The following is a 20152-nucleotide window of genomic DNA, read 5'->3' as shown; positions in this document are numbered from 1 at the left end:
TGATGATCTGTGTACTGTACATAACACTACATTGCATACATAATACATACATATTCATGTGCTACAACATCACTGTACTTTTCTCCCAGCACGTTCCAACTAGACAGTTAATACATAAATATAAAGCAATATACAAAAGCAAGAAGTTGATGGAGCGTCGATCAAAGTGCTGTTGTTTTGCAGCAATGAGTGTGTGTTTCTGTAGGAACAAGACAATCTTTGAATCATAAAATACATGGCATCTCAACCTAAATCACAAACAAGGATAGCTTCTTCTGCTCACCACTGAGACTCACAGCAGATTCACTCAGAGGCAGCTAACCCAAATTAAACCACGCACCTAGCATAATCGATATTAGGAGGTTTTCTCTGGGCAGAGGGCAGTGAGTTGAGATTTTAGGGAAACAGCATCTAACTCAATGTTCCCTCACTGCTCAGTTATATCAAATCAAACCACCAGCAAAGAGCCAGAAACTTGAAATGTACCGTATATGATTATAAATTCACTTCATACCCTGCTCAGACAGACACTGAGTGTACTTTGGCTATTGGGCCTTGGATAGGGAAAGAGATAACGGCACCCATGCAAGTGATGTCATTAAGTAACGACAGCATCAATGAATAATGAAAAAGATACCTGCTCTCGTTACAACACAGGCGCTGATCCGGGATCACACTCCACAGGCAGGTGTGACATTATGGCCATTTAGGTATCACACTGGAGGTTTATGTGGCACCATAGCCTGTTATACAGGAAGGGAAATAGATCTGAATCAACGCTGGTCACATCTACAGTCGAACACTGTCGTTTATGACAGGAACATTGCAGACACTCCAGATGCTGTAGCAGTTGGTGTCATATTAAAGTTGTCAGTCAGCTGATTCATATGAAAATGTGTACGTGTAAAGTGAAGAGGATTCACTCATATAGACCAGTCCTATGCAGCTTTTAGTCTCTTTTAGCAGAGGTAAAAGCCTGGTGAATATTGGGATTCATCCACATGTCAGGGCTTCATGTATGCCAGCTTGTTTTGAATCTTCTGCCTTAGTGACCTAAAATAAATGAAGGCGGTTTGATAGGTCTGTTTGTCTTAAGATATCTCAACAAGTACTGACCGAGGAGATCAGTGCAATGCTGTCCTTCCATCTCTCTGGAGAATTTGCCCCTGCACAGCATCACTGTGATCCACACTAATAAAAGCAAACGTTTCCCTCTTGTGTCCATTTTGTGCCATTACCCAACCTACAGCATCTGCAGTTTACAACACTGCTGTGAAGATCTCTGAGCAGCGCACTCAACAGAGAAACCCTCTCAGAGTGGGTCTCCTGCAACAACAGAAAGCATGTTTTAGTTTAAAAATATAATCCTTTGTGTCATTTGGTGGAGTCAGGAACGGTGAAATCACACAGAAATGTTAATGAGTGAATAGGCTTATGTGTAACCTTCAGGTAGCTTCTTTTTCAAGGACTACACACCATCTATACACGATAATCTTAACGTTAAGGTTTAATGTTTAATCTTAATCTATGTGACAGGCGCAAAATCTATTTCAGAGTCAGCTTGGTTAGGTAAGTGTGGGGATGTAACTCAGTGGTGTAGTGTGCACTTTGCATGTGCAAAATCCTGGATTCAATCCCCAACATGTCCCATCTTAAATAGTAATACTTGGCATGAGAAAGAGCTGTTAGACAGTATGCATACATTTAGGATTTTAAAAGTATCTCATTGAACAATTTGACTGGCTAAACAACAGCTATGATACAACTAGTGGTTTGCTCAAGACCAGACTAACAGCAAAATGCATTATAGTGACTTGGGTTGCAAAATATATTGCCATCACGCAAGTTTTCAATTTAGCAACAGTTTGGCGCTGAGATTATTTTCCAACAGATGATGAGATTTCACTCTGTGTTAGTCCATATCTGCAAAAGCACAGGAGGGGATGTAGCTCAGTGGTAGAGCGTGTGCTTCGCATGTACAAGGTCCTGGGTTCAATCCCCAGCATCTCCAACGCAGTCATTAATCCTGGTATGTGCTGTTCAATGTTTCTTTAATGGACTAAAAAAGGAGTTACTGAGCCATAATAGTTGATACATGCCACTAGAAAAAGACAATGCACTGTCAGATCTTTTTGTCTAGTCATCATATATATTTTTTGTCTAGCTGTGTAATTATTGAGGTTTTTAAGGGCTGAAACTAAATATATAAAAACATAAATCATTATAGAATTTAGTGCTTAAATAATTATTATGTAATGTTATACTTAATAATCAAATGAATAAATCACAACTTAAATGTTACATTTATTTATGTATTTATTCAATTACTGTATATATATGTTTATAAATTCACACATTTTTGTCCTTATTTATTAATTTGTATAATTATTCATTAATTTACTTATCCATGTATTCACACATTTAAATTTCTGTATATGATTGTATTTATTTATTTATATATATGCTTTAATCCATAGTGTAAGTTGCCGCAGCAAAACAAATAAATCCATCAAAAGTCAAATTCTAAATCATTCAGTGAAGTCCTCAATCTGATCTAAAAAACATTGGCAACCTATCTAACATTTTAGCACTCAAGATTTCATAGATCTGCATCAAGATCTGCACCTGGTGCTGCCATCTTGAATTAGGTAAAAGTCATGGATTCAGGTTCAATTGCAGGGTGGAGGGCACCCTCTGACTTTTGATGGATGAAGTTCACCCTTAAAACCCTCCATGTAGATTAATGTCAATACGCTTCAAATAAGATTGCGTTGGAGATGCTGGGGATTGAACCCAGGACCTTGCACATGCGAAGCACACGCTCTACCACTAAGCTACATCCCCTTTTACGCTGTGCTTCCATACATATGGACTAAGACAGAGTGACATCTGCACATAAATTGGAAAATAATCTCAGTGCCAGACTTTTGCTAAATTGAAAACTTGTGTGATCCAACATATTTTGCTTATAGTCTGGTCTTCAGCAGATCATTAGTTGTATTGCCATCAGTTAGCCAGTCAAAGAGCTCTTTATTAAGCCCAACGTTATTATTAAAATGACACCATGTTGGAGATGCTGGGGATTGAACCCAGGACCTTGTACATGCGAAGCACACGCTCTACCACTGAGCTACATCCCCTCTTGTACCTTTGCAGATATGGACTAACACAGAGTGAAATCTCATCATCTGTTGGAAAATAATCTCAGCAGCAAACTGTTGCCAAATTGAAAACTTGCGTGATGTCAATATGTTTTGCAACCCAAGTCACTATAATGCATTTTGCTGTTAGTCTGGTCTTGAACAAACCATTAGTTGTATCATTGCTGTTGTTTAGCCAGTCAAATTGTTGAATTAGATACTTTTAAAATCCTAAATGTAAGCATACTGTCTCACAGCTCTTTCTTACGCCTGGTGTTACTATTAAAGACAAGACATTTTGGAGATGCTGGGGATTGAACCCAGGACCTTGTACATGCAAAGCACACGCTCTACCACTGAGCTACATCCCCTCTTATGTGATAACAGTATATTTTGCAAACCATATCACTGTCATCCAAAGTTTGCAGTTGGTTAGTCAGTCAATAGCGTTTCACTGCTTGCCCCCCAGCAGTCTAGTGACAATGTGCACGATCTAGACTCATAATTGTGACCCTGTCATAGAGAAATATTAATAAATTGAGAAACTTTTTGTTGTTGTGCTTATTAAATGCTAACTTTAGTGAAGATCTATCATCAATCCTTCTATGACAGGCTGGACATTACATGGAGGACATGGGGTTAGTTTCCCCACATTCTTCAAAGTCTGAGACTCCCCTTAGACAAAGCTTGAGATGTATTTAATAAAATATATGTGACCTTAAATGGAAAATCACTGAATCTTATGAATTCTCAAAGGCACTTTATAATGATACTGACAAAGTAGCGTCTTAGTTCCACCAGCAGCCGCGGACTGAAGCCAATCTGCCACCTCATCACTACCGCCCCCAAATCATCAGGTCATATTTAAACCACTCTTTCTGACAGAGATCCCATTTCCACTAAAGAACTCCTCTGACTTGAGATCTTGTAAACCAATCAAATTGTAGCCCACAAATCACCCAATATTCACATCTACAAAGGTTCCTTGTTGTAATGACCCATTCAAACCAAACAACAAGGACATGCTGTGTGTTTATTAGCAAAAATAAATGTAATTCCAGCTTGAATTACAGGCTTTTTCACTGAAGACATGTCACAGAAGAGAAAGCACAGGAGTAAATAATAAAATGAGTGACGGTAGAAAATAAATAATATTCATCAGGAGACAGTTGAAGAATTAAACCACATTTATTGCCCTTTTTTGATCATTTTTCCTATCACATTGCAGTTATCAATCAAAACTAATTAGCACTCTACAATCATTTCCACTGACCACCTCTTTCTATAAATGTATGAAGTTATAAAAATATAGACTAAAGTGATAAATTCAGTCAGGTTATATCCTCAAAACCCCTAAGAAATTTAGGTATTACAAAGATCCTGGCGTGTTTTAGCCAATGAAGTAGAAAGCATATGCACTTCATGTCACTTCCATTTTATTTTATCCACTATGTTTCTTTGAGTCACTGGTTTTAGTTTATTTCAGTACAATAACATAACACACAAAGGAGTTTTTAAAACGGATATTTGACAATAATGTCAGTAATCAGAAAATAAAGAAGACTAGATCTCACTGATTTAATGCTGTTCTGAAATGATCTCACACCAGTGCCAACCTAAAAGGTAGGAAATAAATCAAACAGAAAGCAGTATGTGATGAAAAATGGCTGGCAGTATAGAAAACTACAGGTGATTTACATGCACATCTGTAAAGTCCTTTAACCTGGTGTCAGAGGTCAGCTGAATGATTTTGCCTCATCCTCATCCTTAGATGTTACATCTGTATTACACTGCAGTGGTTTTAACAACAAAAATCAAGAAGAACATTGAATTGACTGTCCCAACACATACAGGTTTTGAGGGTATACGTTCTGCAAAGACACAAGTGACAATACAGTACAAACACATTTCACTAACGCTGAAATGGTAGAGAAATAACGACATTTTCAACCCAACAGCTGCGTTTTGCTGCATTGTGCAGTTCAATCTGAGCTTTTAGTTTTATTCCTCACATAAAATCAATCTCATGTCAGTAAAACAACAGCAGCACATGCTGTACTCTGAACACATCTGCTCCTAAAAAACTATCGTGTCTTAATGTACGATGTAACACTGGTTCTATATCTTAAATACACCGTAGTGGATTTTTATAATCAGTGCTTCCATAATTACTGTGAATTATCTAACAATCACTGCTGGCAGGATTTCAGAGTTGTAGGAGATTTTCAGATCTAAGACAAAACATTGATTAAAATTTTTTATTTGTCTCCAATAAATAATTTAAATTAAATTATAATATTAATTTTATGAAGTAATACAATTCATTTAAAAATGTCATTTACCTTTGAAAATGAATACTTTGATGTCCCTTAAAGATCTGGATATGAAAATACATTTACAACACGTACACATGGATTCAAAGGATCCAGATAAACTCATATAATATGATAATATTGTTTTAAAATCTGGATCTGCATTTAAACACACACATTGATACTTGATTCGCATGGCATATTTTTTGTCAATTAAGTAAGTGCAGTAGGTCACAAGAAAGCAGTGAAAGAGTTTAAAGAGGTCATATTTTGCTAATTTTTAGGTTCAAAATCTTATTTAGGGGTTGTACAAGAACAGGTTTAAATGGTTTCATTTTCAAAAAACACCATATTTCTATGTTCAGTTTTAGCTGCCGAGTGAAGCATCTCACTCCTATTCAATCTTACCTACCCACCATCCTACCTACATACCTAGGTAAGGACTACTAGCCAATCAGAAGCAGGGTAGGGTGGGTCCTGACAAGCAAGGTAGTCTGATCCAAAACAAAGCCACTTCAGCCAGTAACTCTGTCTTCGGTTCAGCCGTACATGTTCTAGCCCAATTGTGATCTCGACACACAGGTAGAACTACACAAACCAGCTTCACACGTTTAAGAGTGGTAAGTAATTAATTTGTAAAAAATTTACCTTTCATATGTAACGCTTAATTGTGCACTATCTCTACATAACAGTAACAACTTTATGTCCATTGACTGCCTGAAGGTCGTACCCAAGCGGGTGAAGCCAATGCGGAAGTCCCAGAAACCTCCACTCTATTGAACGGCCAGCAGGGGGCGACTCTTCTGGTTGCAAAAAGAAGTCCGGCTCCATTAGCAATAATGGTAAAATGACCCTACTTCTCAGTTGAATAATTAAATTAATTAATTGAGTAAAATAGAGTATGCTTCAGGGTGGGATTATCTGTGATTCAAGTTGTTACCATGGCAATTTGTCAATCAGGCTAGAGTGACTCATACCCAATCTAACCAGTGGTTGAAAAAGCTGATTAGGAGTTGGCTGTTCACTTTCTCTGGTGAGTACATTTAGTTTTAAGACTTTTGTTTGCTAGACTAAATTGTTAAAATGACAGTTAACGTGAATTACAGATGCACCTAGCTAAGCAAGCTAGCTAGCTCCGCACACAGCCGTTAGCTCCACCATCTGGTCCAAATATGGTCACGTCAAGGCACTTCTGGTTGCAAAAAATCACCATGGCGGCATCCTATAGGCCAGACTCGAGGCTTCAAAACGACAGTCCACAAACCAACGGGTGACGTCACGATGACTTCGTCCATTTCTTTTATATATAGCCAATGGTCGTACCACACTAGCCTCTAGGCGAGCATTAAGGCGTGTGCTACATTGTTACGCAGATAATTTACAGAAGACTGGACTACAAACTCCCTTTGGGGTGGACTTTGGGCTTTTTCACTTTGCAAACTTATCACTGGCACAAAAAATACACATAACACAATAAAGGAGAGGAAAATACCCAAAAAGCATAATATGACCTTCTTAAAATGTGTCACAATGTGACTTAATTCTTTAAAAATGATTGACTTCACACAAAGTATTCATCACTTTTTCAGCCAACCTTCAACTATTTTTATATATATAATATAATCTCTCTTCAAACACTCTCCTGGCTGGTCGGTGAAACCAAACTAGAAAGTTGTCAGTGCAACGTTACAAGTGCTCCTTGTCAGACTTGTTCATAAATGCTCGCTCACACAGAAACACACAGAATAACAAACTGAATGAAATATCAACAGAGGAATAAACATTTCCTTGACGCTTAGGTTATCAGTGTGCGCTCATGACTTATTTCAGGTAAAGTACAATATCCTTTCCCTCTGTAGTTACATGCTACTGTCCTACTGGTCAGTTTATGTTAGTTATAGTACCAGAAGTGTGGACCTGAGACAAACAGTTATTTCAACATGCAGGAGCATGCACAGGTTTGGTTTGTAGTACAGAAAAGTGTACATTATTCATAATAACTGAAAGGTGTAAAAAGGTCTAAATTAGTTTGGAAGAGTGAGAGGGGATGATTTTTTATTTATATGTAAACAAAGTAAGATGCTTTGCATATAATTTATGTTTGCATGAACATACTGTTTCATGAGAAATTAAGCTTTTGTTCCCTTTTTATCAGTTTTCTGAGTTGGTGAGTTTGGTTTGGCTTCTGGGGAAGCAATCTCAAACCTCAGCTGAGGCATAAAGTGCCTTAAGCTGTTTACTCTGTTTTCACGCTGACCGTAAAACTCTACAACTGTGTGAAGTTTTATTTTGCTAAAAAAAGCAAAACCCTCCATCCAGTCTGCTCCCCAGCTGCTGCAGCTGCTTACCGATGAACCAAAGGTCTGATCTTTGATCAGGAGGCCCAGATTGGATCTGCTGTGCTAAGTCCACCTGTGTTACCCTCCTGCAGTTGCTTTGGGACCAGTGAAACGCAGAGCTCGCCGTACACTGCACAATGCTACGAGTGGTAAAAACATGCTACAAGTGCAAGAAGATCTTTTCGGTTCTAGAAAGAAAACAGCTTCCCAGTGGTTTTGACTGGTTTTGTTCTGGCAGTTCCTGTGTGTGAAGCACCGTGCCGCCCCCGGCAGTGCTTTCCTTGCTGTTTCCACTTTTTGCCGACTGTGTGGCGTCTTCCTGTCCTGCTCCTACATAGTCGACTCCTGCTGGATCTGGATGTAGCAGGCCTGCAGCAGAATCATTTAACTGATGTGTAAGTGATTAAGGACCACTGATAAATGTATTACATAAACTAAAAAGCACCAACATCTTTAAAGGCTACGTAATCATCTAAATGTGTTATTTTAGTAATTTAAATCTGGAAGATGAATTGTATAAAGTGTGTTTGACCGATGATGATCATCATGCCGCTATTGGCAGAATGTCATTAGATATGGAAGGACTGCCTAGGTGTCCCCTAAATTTCATTCCAACTGCAGCTACGTTCAGGAAATGAATAAAACCATTATCCATGTGTGTGTGTGTAGGGGGGGCCCCACCTTCAGAGTGGTGAACATCAGTCCCAACTCTCCGTGCTGAACGTTGGGATCCATCAAATCTTCTATCAGACTGACCTCAGCTCCCAGGTTCCTGATCCTGGAGAGCAGAGCAGCAAAAACATGTTCAGTCATGTTAGAACCGCATGATACATTGAGATAAGACCGAAGCCTCTTCTTCAATGTGTGTCATTTACGCTCACCAAACAGATCAGCAATCAAGATGTAAGTTGAATGACAGAATTTAGGTGCAAATTAGCTACATTAGCTGTATCCAGAATAACAGACTGACATTAGACAATAAATAAACAAAGTGATGTTTGTGTGTGTGTGTTCACATGCCTCGCCCTGAGCACCACATAGAGGAAGAGAGGGAGCAGGTCATCCATACACCAGAGGAAGTTGTCATCCAGCATAGGTTTTACTTCCTGGGTCAATTCCTCAAACGTGTTCTGGATGACGAGGAGTTTGTCTGACGGCGTGAAGGTGGTGCTGCATGTGTAGGGAGACATACAGTTTTATTTATACATGTTATAATGCTCTTTCAATTTTTCTAACGTCCTGTGTTGCACTGTTATACAAATAAAGATTTGTGTTGTGTTCTATCACGACTTGTGGCGTCAAGATTCAATACTTTATATTGCCATACAACTTAGCTGTTAAGAATCTGCCTTCAGTGTGCTCATGACAGAACAACAACAATCACAGCATAACAGTCAAGACACTTTGTAAGAAGACACATAGCCCCCACCGCATAAAACACATCCACTGATGTAAAATATTAAAATAAGAATAAGTTAAATGTCTGTGCTTAAAAGAAAGTAGCAGTTAGAGCTTTGCTTTCTTAAGCACTGGTGCAGAATTGGGGAGCCATTTAGAAATTGGATGGTTTTACAGTAAAAGCTGTTGAGGAAACAGGATCTTTTTGTTTTCACGGCCCTGAGTCTTTTTTTTGTCTCGTGTCAGAGATGGGAGTTAGTTTACGCTGATGATTTAAAGAGGTGGTATTATGCTCATTTTCAGGTTCACAATCTTATTTAGGGGTTGTACCAGAACAGGTTTACATGGTAGCATATTTTTTTTCATACTGTACACTGCTGCAGCTCCTCTTTCACCCTCTGTTGAACGCTTCGTTTTAGCTATGGAGTGACACATCTTAGGTTGGGTCAGTGAGTAGCCGGTAAACAGGGCGTCACATAGCAGCTACCTGATTTGTTGAAGTGTCTCTACAGCGGAAACGAAGCAGGCATCTTTACTGCTAGACACAATCTGTGATAAAAGAAACAACACAATAAATGCAACAGCACAATGTAACCTTATGTGTCATGTGTCTGAGGGAGGCAGACATTTAGAAAAAGATACATGAGGAGAAAAAAGTACACAAAGGCTGCGTTCAGGCTGCCGGCCAAAATGACCCACTCTGTTTTTTTCCAGCTCAGATTAGAGCCACTTTATATGTGGTCCAAATCAGATACAGGTTGGATTGTTTGAAATGCGTGAAATCAGTGTGGACAGTCAAAATTCTGCATGCAATATGTAGATGCCACTAGAAACGCTAGAAAGAGTTGTAGCGCTGTACAGTGCCAGAAACTGTAATTAATGCAAAAGAAAAGGACACAAAGTTGTGAACCTTTGTCATAAATCAGGATAATTGTTACCCCGGGAGGAAACAAGGGAGAGGGCAATGAAAATCAGGAGGGTTGCGCTAACCTCTGTGGCCTCCGTGTTTACTTTCGTACGACAGCGTGCTGCGTGTGACGTCGTATTATTCTTTTGCACATGCGGGTAAATTTCAGGCCGTGGCCTGTTCACTGTCTGATATAGGCCACATTTAAAAAATAATGTGAACAGTCAATCAAAAAAATCGGACCTGGGCACTAAATCGGAACTGAGCATTAAGGCCAGCAGTGTGAACGTAGCCTCAGTATCTGACCTGCTTTTTTTCTCCCAGTATTGACATCCACACTGGCCAGAACTTCCTATAAGAGAATTTAAAAAATAATAGACAACAGAAAGCATAACTGGACAGGTTATTTGTGACACACTCTCTTTGTAAGCATACAGCTCTCTGCATTAGGAGGTTATTTAAAAAGGTATTTAAAATACTGGTTAACAACCAGAACTACACTGTCAAACGTTATGCCATTTAGAGACAAGCACAAAATATGTGTGTGTGTGTGTGTGTGTGTTTGTTGAATCTACACACTCACTCCTGCACCCCAAGGAAGCTGAGCAGTGACTGGTCGGGCTGTTTGTTGAGTCGGAGGATGCGCTCCCAGTACTGGGCCTCCGCCTGCTCCTCCTGCAGGCAGTACAAGGTAAAGAGAGGAGGGTAGAGTCGAGGAAGCAGCACAGGGAGGAGCAGAGAGGAGCAGCTCACCACCAGAACGCTGCTGTAGAACAAGGAGGAGATTTGTTTTAACAGCACTGAGACGAACAAGCTGACAAATAAAAAGCTCTATTTTTGTGTTGATACTCACTCTTGCTCTTCTATATTAGAGTTGTTTCTGCTCTTAGTTGGAGAGGGAAGGGGGTCTGGGATGATGCCGCCATCATCTGGTAGCCCCGGAAACAGAAACCTGCAGGGACCAATTTATGTTACTTAGTGGCAGAAACTCAGGCTCTTCCTTGTTTTGTAACTGCATCTATCTACACACGTATGAAGAAAACAGCGCTAAAAGTAAAATCTGCAATGCTCTCTCTAGTAGTTAACCTCCAATTATGTGTTTAACTTTGCGGACACGTGTCAGTTTGAGTTTTCACAAAGCTGTTTGACTCTGCTTCAACCACACTAGCAGCAAAAAGCTACAAATGCACTGGTGTTTCACTCCCGCTAGCGTTCCTTAGCAGACACCATACATGAGAAGCTCTCTGTGGCACCTGAGCCCAGGTGAGTTTCTCCAGTCTTATGAACAGAATGGAGGAAACACCAGGGCTGAAAATACCACACAACGTACACTGGATGCACGTCTACAAAAAGCTGTGGGCACTGACCGATGAGGTAAACAAAAGAGGTAACTTTGAACTCGAATCTACCGGAGAATGCTGTAGAAATGTGTGAGGTAGGCCTGAACCTCCTGGACGGCCTGCCTGAGCAGCCTGCGGTTGGAACCCACACCGACGTAAGTCATCCTGTAGACGGTCACCAACGTCTCCACCAGCCAGCCCAGAGGGTGGAGAGGGGTCTCACATGCCTGCCATACAAACAAACACACATACACACACACTACTGATAAAGGAGAAGATAGTGCTTTCCATGATTCAATTCAAGACTAAAGGCAGAATCCACACTTCTTAACACTTCTAACATCGGGTACTTCAGCAAAAAGTACAGAGGGTCCCTCTTCCCCTATTGTCACTAAGCGAAGCCTGATAGATTCTCCACTTATATGTACACTTAGCTGCCAGCAGTACACCTAGCTAAAACGAATGCAGTCAGTTACAACAGTCTTGCAATAAATGCTCTCGACATGAAGGTTATAATGTCCAGGTTTTTGTTGTGACTGTTTTAGAAAGGGGTTTATTCATCTTGATGTAGGATGTAGTTTGTGGTGCTGCTGAAGTGTATAACGTCACACTGAGAGCTACTGTATCTAATATTTGGTCTATGTGCACATATTATTATAAAGACACACAGAAAGAGAGAGTTTCACACACAAACAGAGTCTCCCTCACAGCCACTCGTACCTTGATGAGGTATCTTCGTATGTTGTCATAGTTTGCGGTGGTGACTGGTTCACCATGCTGAGGAATAAACTCCAAACACTCCAACACTTTCCTCTGAGACCTACTCAGGTCTGGGCTACAAACACGCACAAAACATACACTCACTTATTTTGATATGCAGCTGCAAATGTAAGACAAGCATAATAGCATTTACATTTGCCTCTGTGTGTGCAGCTGTATCTACCTTTGTCGACGTGCGCTTGTTATAGTAACAGCGATATTCTCCCAGGCTGTTGTCCTCTCTCCTCTCCCAGCAGCATCACAGCCCAGACGACTCCAGCATTCATCGAACACACAGGCCCACCTCTGACCTGCGGGCACCACGTACTGACCCAACCTGCTGCACATGCGCACATTTGAGATATTTATTAAAACAGAACATGAGCACTAGATGAAACAAACTCTGTATTAGACTTGAACAATAATCTGCACATTAGCTAAGCACAAACTTGAACATTCATACACAAAGATTATCACAGAATATCCAGGTTTTAAAAAGTACAAAGTCCTTCTTCTCACAGCAGGAGGTTCTTCTCTTTGTTTTCTGGGTCATCGATGGCTGGTTTGGTGTACGTTCCAACCACCTTCAGCCCTGTGGTCCACTCTCCACTGAACAGGCCCTCCAAGCAGTCACCGTTAGCCAGGGATAAAACGCCCTGAAGAAGAAGAGAGAGGGAGTGCAGAAGGTGTATGAAATCATATTCAATTTTGTGCAGTTGTACAAGTTGTTTTTTTTAGTGACTGAACACAAGTTAGACTTGATACACAGATAAACGGGGACAGAGATGCTTTGTACCTTCCCGTTGGCAATCCAGTCATCAGAAAACTCCCCATGGAAAGCCGTGTCGTCGTCTGCCACCAACAGACCGGGACCCTGACAGAAAACACACACCTTGCATTAAACTTTACAAAGTCATATTAAGGAGGTACAATGATTAAGATTCATTCCCTACAAATGGCCACAGCTATCGAGTCAGGATTTCCACTGTGGCTTCTGCTGTAGGAGAGGTCGGACATTAAATATGGGACACAGTGGTAGAGGAATGCCTGACATCTGCACCAAGGGCAGATTAGTTGACGACTTTGACAGGTTTTGACTTCACTGGACTGGCACAAAACATGTGATAATAAGGACTTTCACATCTTCTTCATACTATAATTATAAAGGTTTTGATTGTGTTATTTGAAGTGGTGGATGCTGAGGACACATAGTTAGAGTGACTGACATTTTTACAACAGTAATATTGGCACACTTGCAAATTCTGCTTTTGACTCAACTAAAAAAGCCTAAAATATTTCTTCCAGCTATTCATGCCGCTGTGACTAAACTAATGTATCATTTGAGGTTTCAGGGTGTATTAACTTTAATTAATAAATAATGAATGTTTTCTCTAATGTAGTATTTACATACCTAAATAAATTAAAATACATACCTATAATTTGCTTTTTTTAGATCCATAGTTTATTTTAAAAATGTCAAAATAAAAGCATATTTTCATAAACTTCCTTACCCTTTGTTTCAGTTTGATTTAATGGCCACACATTGAAGTAATCACTGTAAATAAACAATTACACATACATATTATTTTATTCACTTAAGTTGACTATAGTTAATTTTATTTTTTGTATTAATGTGGTCAATTTAATATTTATATATTTTATGTTTATTGTTAAGCACAAAGTCACTAAAGCAAATTCCTGGTATGTGCAAACCTACTTGGCAGTAAAGGTGATTCTGATTATCAGTATATAAACACAGCAAAAAGAGAAATGTCCCTTTTTCAGGACACTGTATTTTAAAGATAATTCTGTAAAAATCCAAATAACTTTACAGATCTTTATTGTAAATGTCATGTTTGTTCAATGAACCATAAACAATCAATGAAAATGCACCTGTGGAATGGTCACTGAGACACTAACAGCGTACAGACGGTAAGCAATTAAGGTCACAGTTGTAAAACCCCAGAACACTAAAGAGACCTTTCTACTGACTCTGAAGAACACCAAAAGAAAGATGCCCATCTGCGTGAACGTGCTTTAGCCATGCTGCAAGGAGGCATGAGGACTGCTGATGTTGCCAGAGCATACATACATTGCAATGTCTATACTTTTTCCATATCTGTTACTCACATGTCTGTGAAACTTTGTTCAGTTTATGTCTTAGTTGTTAAATCTTTAAAAAGCAGCTGTAAGTGAGAGGATGCTTCTTTTTTTGCTGAGTATGGTTGCCTGAAGTCATTTGTTACTTACAGTTGATGTTAAAAAAATCAAAGCTCAGTGGCACCACCTCCTGTCTTTCAGAGGTACTACACATCTGAGAATCCCCATACAAGTTACTATAATCCAATACAATACAAAAATCAGTGCTAAGAAACATAACATGAGAATGACAGATTCAGCTAGATGAAGCAGAATTTACTGGCCCCAAACCTACTTGGTAATCAGGTTTAATTGCCTGTCTTTCGGCAGACAGTTGTGCAGTTAAATCTCATGTAAATGTCAGAAAATGCATACTCCTGGGTGAACTTACACTCATCTTGTTGTCTCTGTAGGTCCCTTCATAGTACACACCGTACTGGGTGACAACCACAGCGCTGCCATGCCGCTGCTCGTCCAACCACTGTCCCATGTACTTCTCACCTCTGGGAGAAGAGAACAGAAAACATGACAGCAGTGGCTAATGACAGTTGTTTGTCTTCATGAATGACATTTAAATTCAGTCAAGATAATTATTTACTATTTGGGAATGTGCTTGCTTGCAGAAATAATAAGTAAGTTCAACTGACAACTAAAACTGTAACTGATAATAAAAACAAACTATGCAAATTAACAACCTGCCAACAAATACATTTTCCGGTTATATTAAGAAAGCGTAGATGGTCTCCTCAAATTGTCTAGTCATTTCTTTTTGCTTTAGGAGCTGACAAGATTCCCAATTTTACTGGAGACCATAACAACATTCAGCTGATAGTTATTGACCTTAGTATTACAGGAAAAACAAGGATACAATTCAGTATCCAGGGGTTCAGGCTAAAATAAAAACATTAAAGCAAACTTCCTAGGGAGGGAGTGTATCCTAAAACTAGTAAATCTGGATTTCCTACTTATACATGTTACATAAATATGAAGCTTTTTAGGGTTTGAGTCAAATCATTAATCCCACCTGGTGATGTCATCGTAGACTCCGTATCCTGTCTTCCTGTCATGGACCCACTGGCCAAGAAAAACGCTGGAGGAGGTCTTGGTCAGCTTACCGGAGCTCAGCATGCCATAACCGTGTCGCTGTCCATCACAGAAACAGCCCTCGTACACTTCGCCACTGGCATACCTAGGCAGAGCCCACAGACAGTCATGAACACACACACACACACACACACACACACACACACATATATATATAGAGGCCCACTGAGACTCCCAGGGCCGTGGGTTCAATGCCCACACAGGCCACAAAATGCTGTTAAGAGGTGATAGTCCCAATTAAGGTCACTTGTGTTTCAGGTTGTTGCTGATCCAGACAAGACGACTGAAAGCTCATTTCTCTATTTTGTCAGTAAGTGATGTGAACAGTAAAGTTAATAAAACAACACAACATCAGCAGTGGTATTAACACCTTCACAACCTAAAACCTCCAGAGTATGGGAGCATTTCACTCTTCACTCAGCCAAAAAGGTTGTGAACTGCAGCATTTGCAAAGCCACCTCTGGCCTGGGAGCACGTCAGTTATGCTGGAGCATCTGAAGAGGAGGTACGTAACGTCGGCTCTCTGGATGATGAAGGGACGTCTCGGTAAACTAGTTATCTAGCTAGCTAATGTTAAAAGCCGTGTTACTTCACGTTATGAGCTATAACGTTTTCTATACATTTCCTCTGTCATTGAACTGTTAATGGCGTTGATAGTTAGCGTTAATATACTAACACTTCCTTTACAGAAGTCTTTCTGGCACCGTAACATATAAAAGAGGCCTGATACACAGCTGGAATATACAACCAATGGCGTGAGATGATCAAATGCATGATCAAACTTTCTGCCCTTCACAGTTTGTGCAGCGCCTCACTGTTCTAACCGCACTCCTTAATGACATTTCACCTTGATATCAGTTAACTGTAGGCTGGTGATGCAAAGATGGGCACTGTGATTAAAAGCAGATGGATTGAGGTGGGTGAAATAGGCTAAATTATTAAAACACTCATACTACAGTACAACACACCATAAAGAAATCACCTGGGAAGCTTGCGCTGCTCGACATGATTTAAAAGATAATATAGCCTACATGGACCCGTAGAGGTGGAGAGAAATGTCCATGTGGGTGGATCTCTAAATCTAAGAAAGTAATTTGTTTGGGTGGCGTGTGAATGATTTATGTCTGTGTGTCTGTGTGTGTTAAATAAAAAAAAGTATGACATCCTTACATTCTTGTCACATTATGTCCATGTTTTGAACTGAATTAAAAGTAAATATATAAGTTGTCACAAACACTCTTATGCTCATCTGAGGTCATAAAAGGAGGAACATACTGAGAAATAAGAAGGGCGTTCTGCCTTACTAAAAAAATCAATAGAAAACTGTTTACTGACTTGTACTTGCCGAAACCATGGATCTTGCCATCTCTCCAGTGTCCTTGGTAGCTGTCAGGCTTATTCAGCACTTTGTTAGGTATTAAACACTCTCCATAGCTGGAAAGAAAAAAAAAAATCACAATTTACCGAAATGAGACAACAGTTCAATTGATGCTACTTAATACACACAGGGGTGGACATTTACTTTTTGGCTCACCTGCCAACGGGAATGGTAGATGGCCAAACATATATTAAATGTTAAACATATTAAATGTGTTTAAGTCATAACAGTAAGTTGTTTTAACTTACAAGATGCTTATTAATCATTCAGCTTAAACCTCCTCATCAGACTGCTCACTTTCTACAATCACCCTATGTGCACGGTCCAGGAAGTCTGGCCTCCTGGTTCTGACAGAGTCCTCCTGCCACAGCATCACAGGTTTTGTAGGTTCAACATTTTTATACAGTCTATGAACCGTACGCCTTGAACAGTCCTTGACAACTGAAGCATAAGAAGATCTGACAGTGGATCAGATACTAAACTGGACAGCCAACTTTCTATTTTTATGTTTTGCTTCAGCCTCCTTTTGTCTGTGTTTTTTTGGTTACTACATCTTGTAAATGTTGCTACATTACGGTGGTAGCTAGCTAGCTAAATGCTTAAACACTCCATGCACAACTTTCGTAGCTCCTAACTACACTGCGTTATCTCCCGGGAGTATTGTGCCAATATGCCGGTGTTGCGCAGGCTCGCTGCGCTGTATGAGCCGGAGACTGGGGTCCAATTTGATCCGCCTCTGAGCCAGGAACTTTGGTAGTAACACTCCTAACGCCCCCCCTGATCACACAGTAAATATAAAAAATCACCAGCCTGTTCCACAGTTTCAGGCATAGTGGATGTTTAAAACTTTAAAACGAAAGCCTGTGCTTAAATATGTTAAATACTTCTGCTCACAGGGTCTCTCTGCGTCATTTTGGAAATGAACAACATTACACATTAACCAGCTCTTTAATACTAAACAAGGTTGATGTACTCACCCATCCTCCAGTCCATTCTTAAAGTTCCCGCTGTAGGTACGTCCATCTGGCCACTTCATGGTACCTCTGTTAAGGCAAATATATTTTACTATCCAACTATTTGCACAGAGCCAGTGTTAACACTCGGTGGCCATTTAATTAGCTACTACCAGGTAGAATCAATTCAGCCTTCATTCTGGATTCAACAATACTGGAAATTGTCTGTTCACAGTTCACTCTGGCTTCACTCACTCCCTGCACATGTTTTGATTGGTCATTCATTTATTTGGGTACTAGTCAGGTCTCTACTGATTTACTACAAGTACTACAGGTATTAGCTGGGAACATTTTCAATATTCTTCCTCATGGTGCATTCAAGGACACTCCAGTATCCAAGAGTTTATAGTGGGCTGCAAAAAACAATGAACACACTGCCAACATTATTCAGTACACACTGTAGCTGCAGAGACGGAGATGAAATGCTCGCTAACCTGCCATGAACCCGTCCTGCCAGCCAGCCCCCAGTGTACTGGGCGTCTTTAAACCGTCCCTCTCCGGAGAACGTGTAGGAGGCCTTGCGAGACATTGCCGTCATCCCCGGCGACGACCCCTGACCTCCACCGCCCAACACCTGATCCACCGCCTGGTTAAGAGATCGCAGCCACTTGTTCTGGAGAAAGGAAACAATAAAATAGGCAGAATATGAGCAGAGAATTCTGAATGAAAGATGACAACAAAATAATCATAAATATTCTGAGGATATTTCAGTGCCTCCTGACTAAACTCAACTAATAAAAAGGGACACATTCTGCTTTTGGAGACATGCGAGGTGTCTCTGTGATCGGCCATTGTTGAAACCCCTTACAACTAGATGTCCTGATACTGTTATTGCTCCCATAATTATGTGTTCTACCTCGTCCAGCCTGTTTCTTAGTGTCAGCTAACGGTAGTTGTATTTAATGCTTGCAGCTGATGGCCAAAACAAGACATAAAAAGCTTTGCTTAAAAAGATGTGCTACTCTTTATTTTTCAGTAATAATGCTGAACCATTTATAATGCCTAGACTAATCATTTATTCACAAATCGTATCCCTATTGATGTTGAAGCTTAATTTTTTTAACAATATTGATTTTTTTTTGTTGATAAATTTGCAGTATACTATATATATTTATATAGTATTTGCTATGACAAATTTTCAATGACAACCAAGCTGCAATAAGCAGTTAATAAGTGTATAAATCATAAATTTACCTTCTCTTGTGGTGTCGAGGCCACCAGGGTGAAACTCTCCTCTGGACATGTAATTTTGATGGCATAGCTGAAGAAACACAAAACAAGGACAGTAATAAACTTGATCTATATAAAATGTTTTAACAGAAATGATGCAGAAAATGTAAAAACCCACTTTTTCTGCTGCTTTTGGAAAAAAAGAAAAAATAAAAATCATACAAAATGGGATTCAGATTAAAGTTTTAAGCAGGTCAGTATCTGCGCTTAGACTTGACCTGTCTCAGGTACAACTAAGACCCACTGCACTGTCAGCGAGATGTTCCAGCTATCGTATGAAAATGAGTAAGGTATGAGCCAACCACCTTGGCTGAATGTTCACCAGTGCTCAAGCGCCTTAAAGTGCAGTTCACTAGATGCTAAATCCAAAGAATTGAGTCAATATAAAGTGCACGAAGAGAACAAATTTCACTTCCTTTCACCACTTGGATTTTATGGTTTAAAGAGGTTTTAAAGGTTTACTTTAGTCATAGTTTGCATTTTTTTAATACAACAAACTCACAGTCCGCTGCTGTCATCAGTAACTGGTTTCACCCACAGACAGGTCAGAGGATAGACGTGAAATGTGGAGAACTGCAGAGAGAGAGACAGAGCGGCGGTATTTAATCACCATCTTTCTGCATAAGTGGGACACTGATACTTCTCACATTAGGTGTCATCACACTATCAGAGATTACCAAATCCAATGTTTTCAGAAATGACCAAATCCAGATCATGTGTGTGTGAGTGAGCGACGAACAGATCGGCATTATGTACATGTCTCAATGTAGTTTTTAATTTTCTGGTGAATCAGGGAAGTTAAACAAAAGATCTCCAGTGTAATCTCAGTATGTGTGTGTGAAAAATGTTGGTTCCTGATTTTATTAAAGTCTCTTACTGTATTTAGTATCGTTTCGTCAATTTAGTTTTGATATGATTTGTTAGATATTTCACTTATGTTCCACACCACTTCTTTTTCATTATTTAAGCCCATGAAACTAAACCAGAACACACCAGACAAACACTGCTAACCAAACTTAAATATTTCCCACAGCATGCCTTAGGATTTTCGATTGATTCACTTATCTTAAGTTCACAATACACTGGACTGAAC

At 39.7% G+C, this 20152-nt stretch overlaps 1 protein-coding gene and 4 non-coding genes across 5 annotated transcripts; 1 reads left to right on the top strand and 4 right to left on the bottom strand.

The window, feature by feature from the left end:
* The first annotated feature begins 1939 nt into the window (after positions 1–1939).
* trnaa-cgc lies at positions 1940–2011 on the top strand. Its single transcript has one exon. It is a non-coding gene; the product is annotated as a tRNA-Ala (tRNA).
* A 761-nt stretch (positions 2012–2772) lies between these two features.
* Positions 2773–2844, bottom strand: trnaa-cgc. The gene has a single exon. It is a non-coding gene; the product is annotated as a tRNA-Ala (tRNA).
* Positions 2845–3068: 224 nt separating this feature from the next.
* Positions 3069–3140, bottom strand: trnaa-cgc. Its single transcript has one exon. It is a non-coding gene; the product is annotated as a tRNA-Ala (tRNA).
* Positions 3141–3439: 299 nt separating this feature from the next.
* trnaa-ugc lies at positions 3440–3511 on the bottom strand. The gene has a single exon. It is a non-coding gene; the product is annotated as a tRNA-Ala (tRNA).
* A 798-nt stretch (positions 3512–4309) lies between these two features.
* Positions 4310–19659, bottom strand: LOC119919204 (alsin-like; the record flags this gene model as incomplete). The annotated part of the gene is made up of 19 exons (XM_038739648.1): positions 4310–8160; positions 8473–8569; positions 8812–8961; positions 9677–9738; positions 10403–10448; positions 10680–10862; positions 10950–11048; positions 11506–11663; positions 12157–12271; positions 12380–12535; positions 12715–12851; positions 12992–13069; positions 14726–14837; positions 15359–15523; positions 16774–16872; positions 17794–17859; positions 18264–18442; positions 19024–19090; positions 19562–19659. Coding segments are annotated over 19 exons (2106 nt in total), but the record flags the coding sequence as incomplete, so codon positions are not given.
* Positions 19660–20152: the final 493 nt, after the last annotated feature.

Source organism: Micropterus salmoides, unplaced genomic scaffold (assembly GCF_014851395.1).
Source record: "Micropterus salmoides isolate LMB-PRFRI ecotype aquatic unplaced genomic scaffold, ASM1485139v1 Ms_hic_scaffold_2609, whole genome shotgun sequence".
In the NCBI taxonomy this organism is placed as follows: domain Eukaryota; kingdom Metazoa; phylum Chordata; class Actinopteri; order Centrarchiformes; family Centrarchidae; genus Micropterus; species Micropterus salmoides.
Note: the sequence above shows the minus strand (reverse complement) of the source record. Positions and strands in the feature narration are given on the sequence as shown.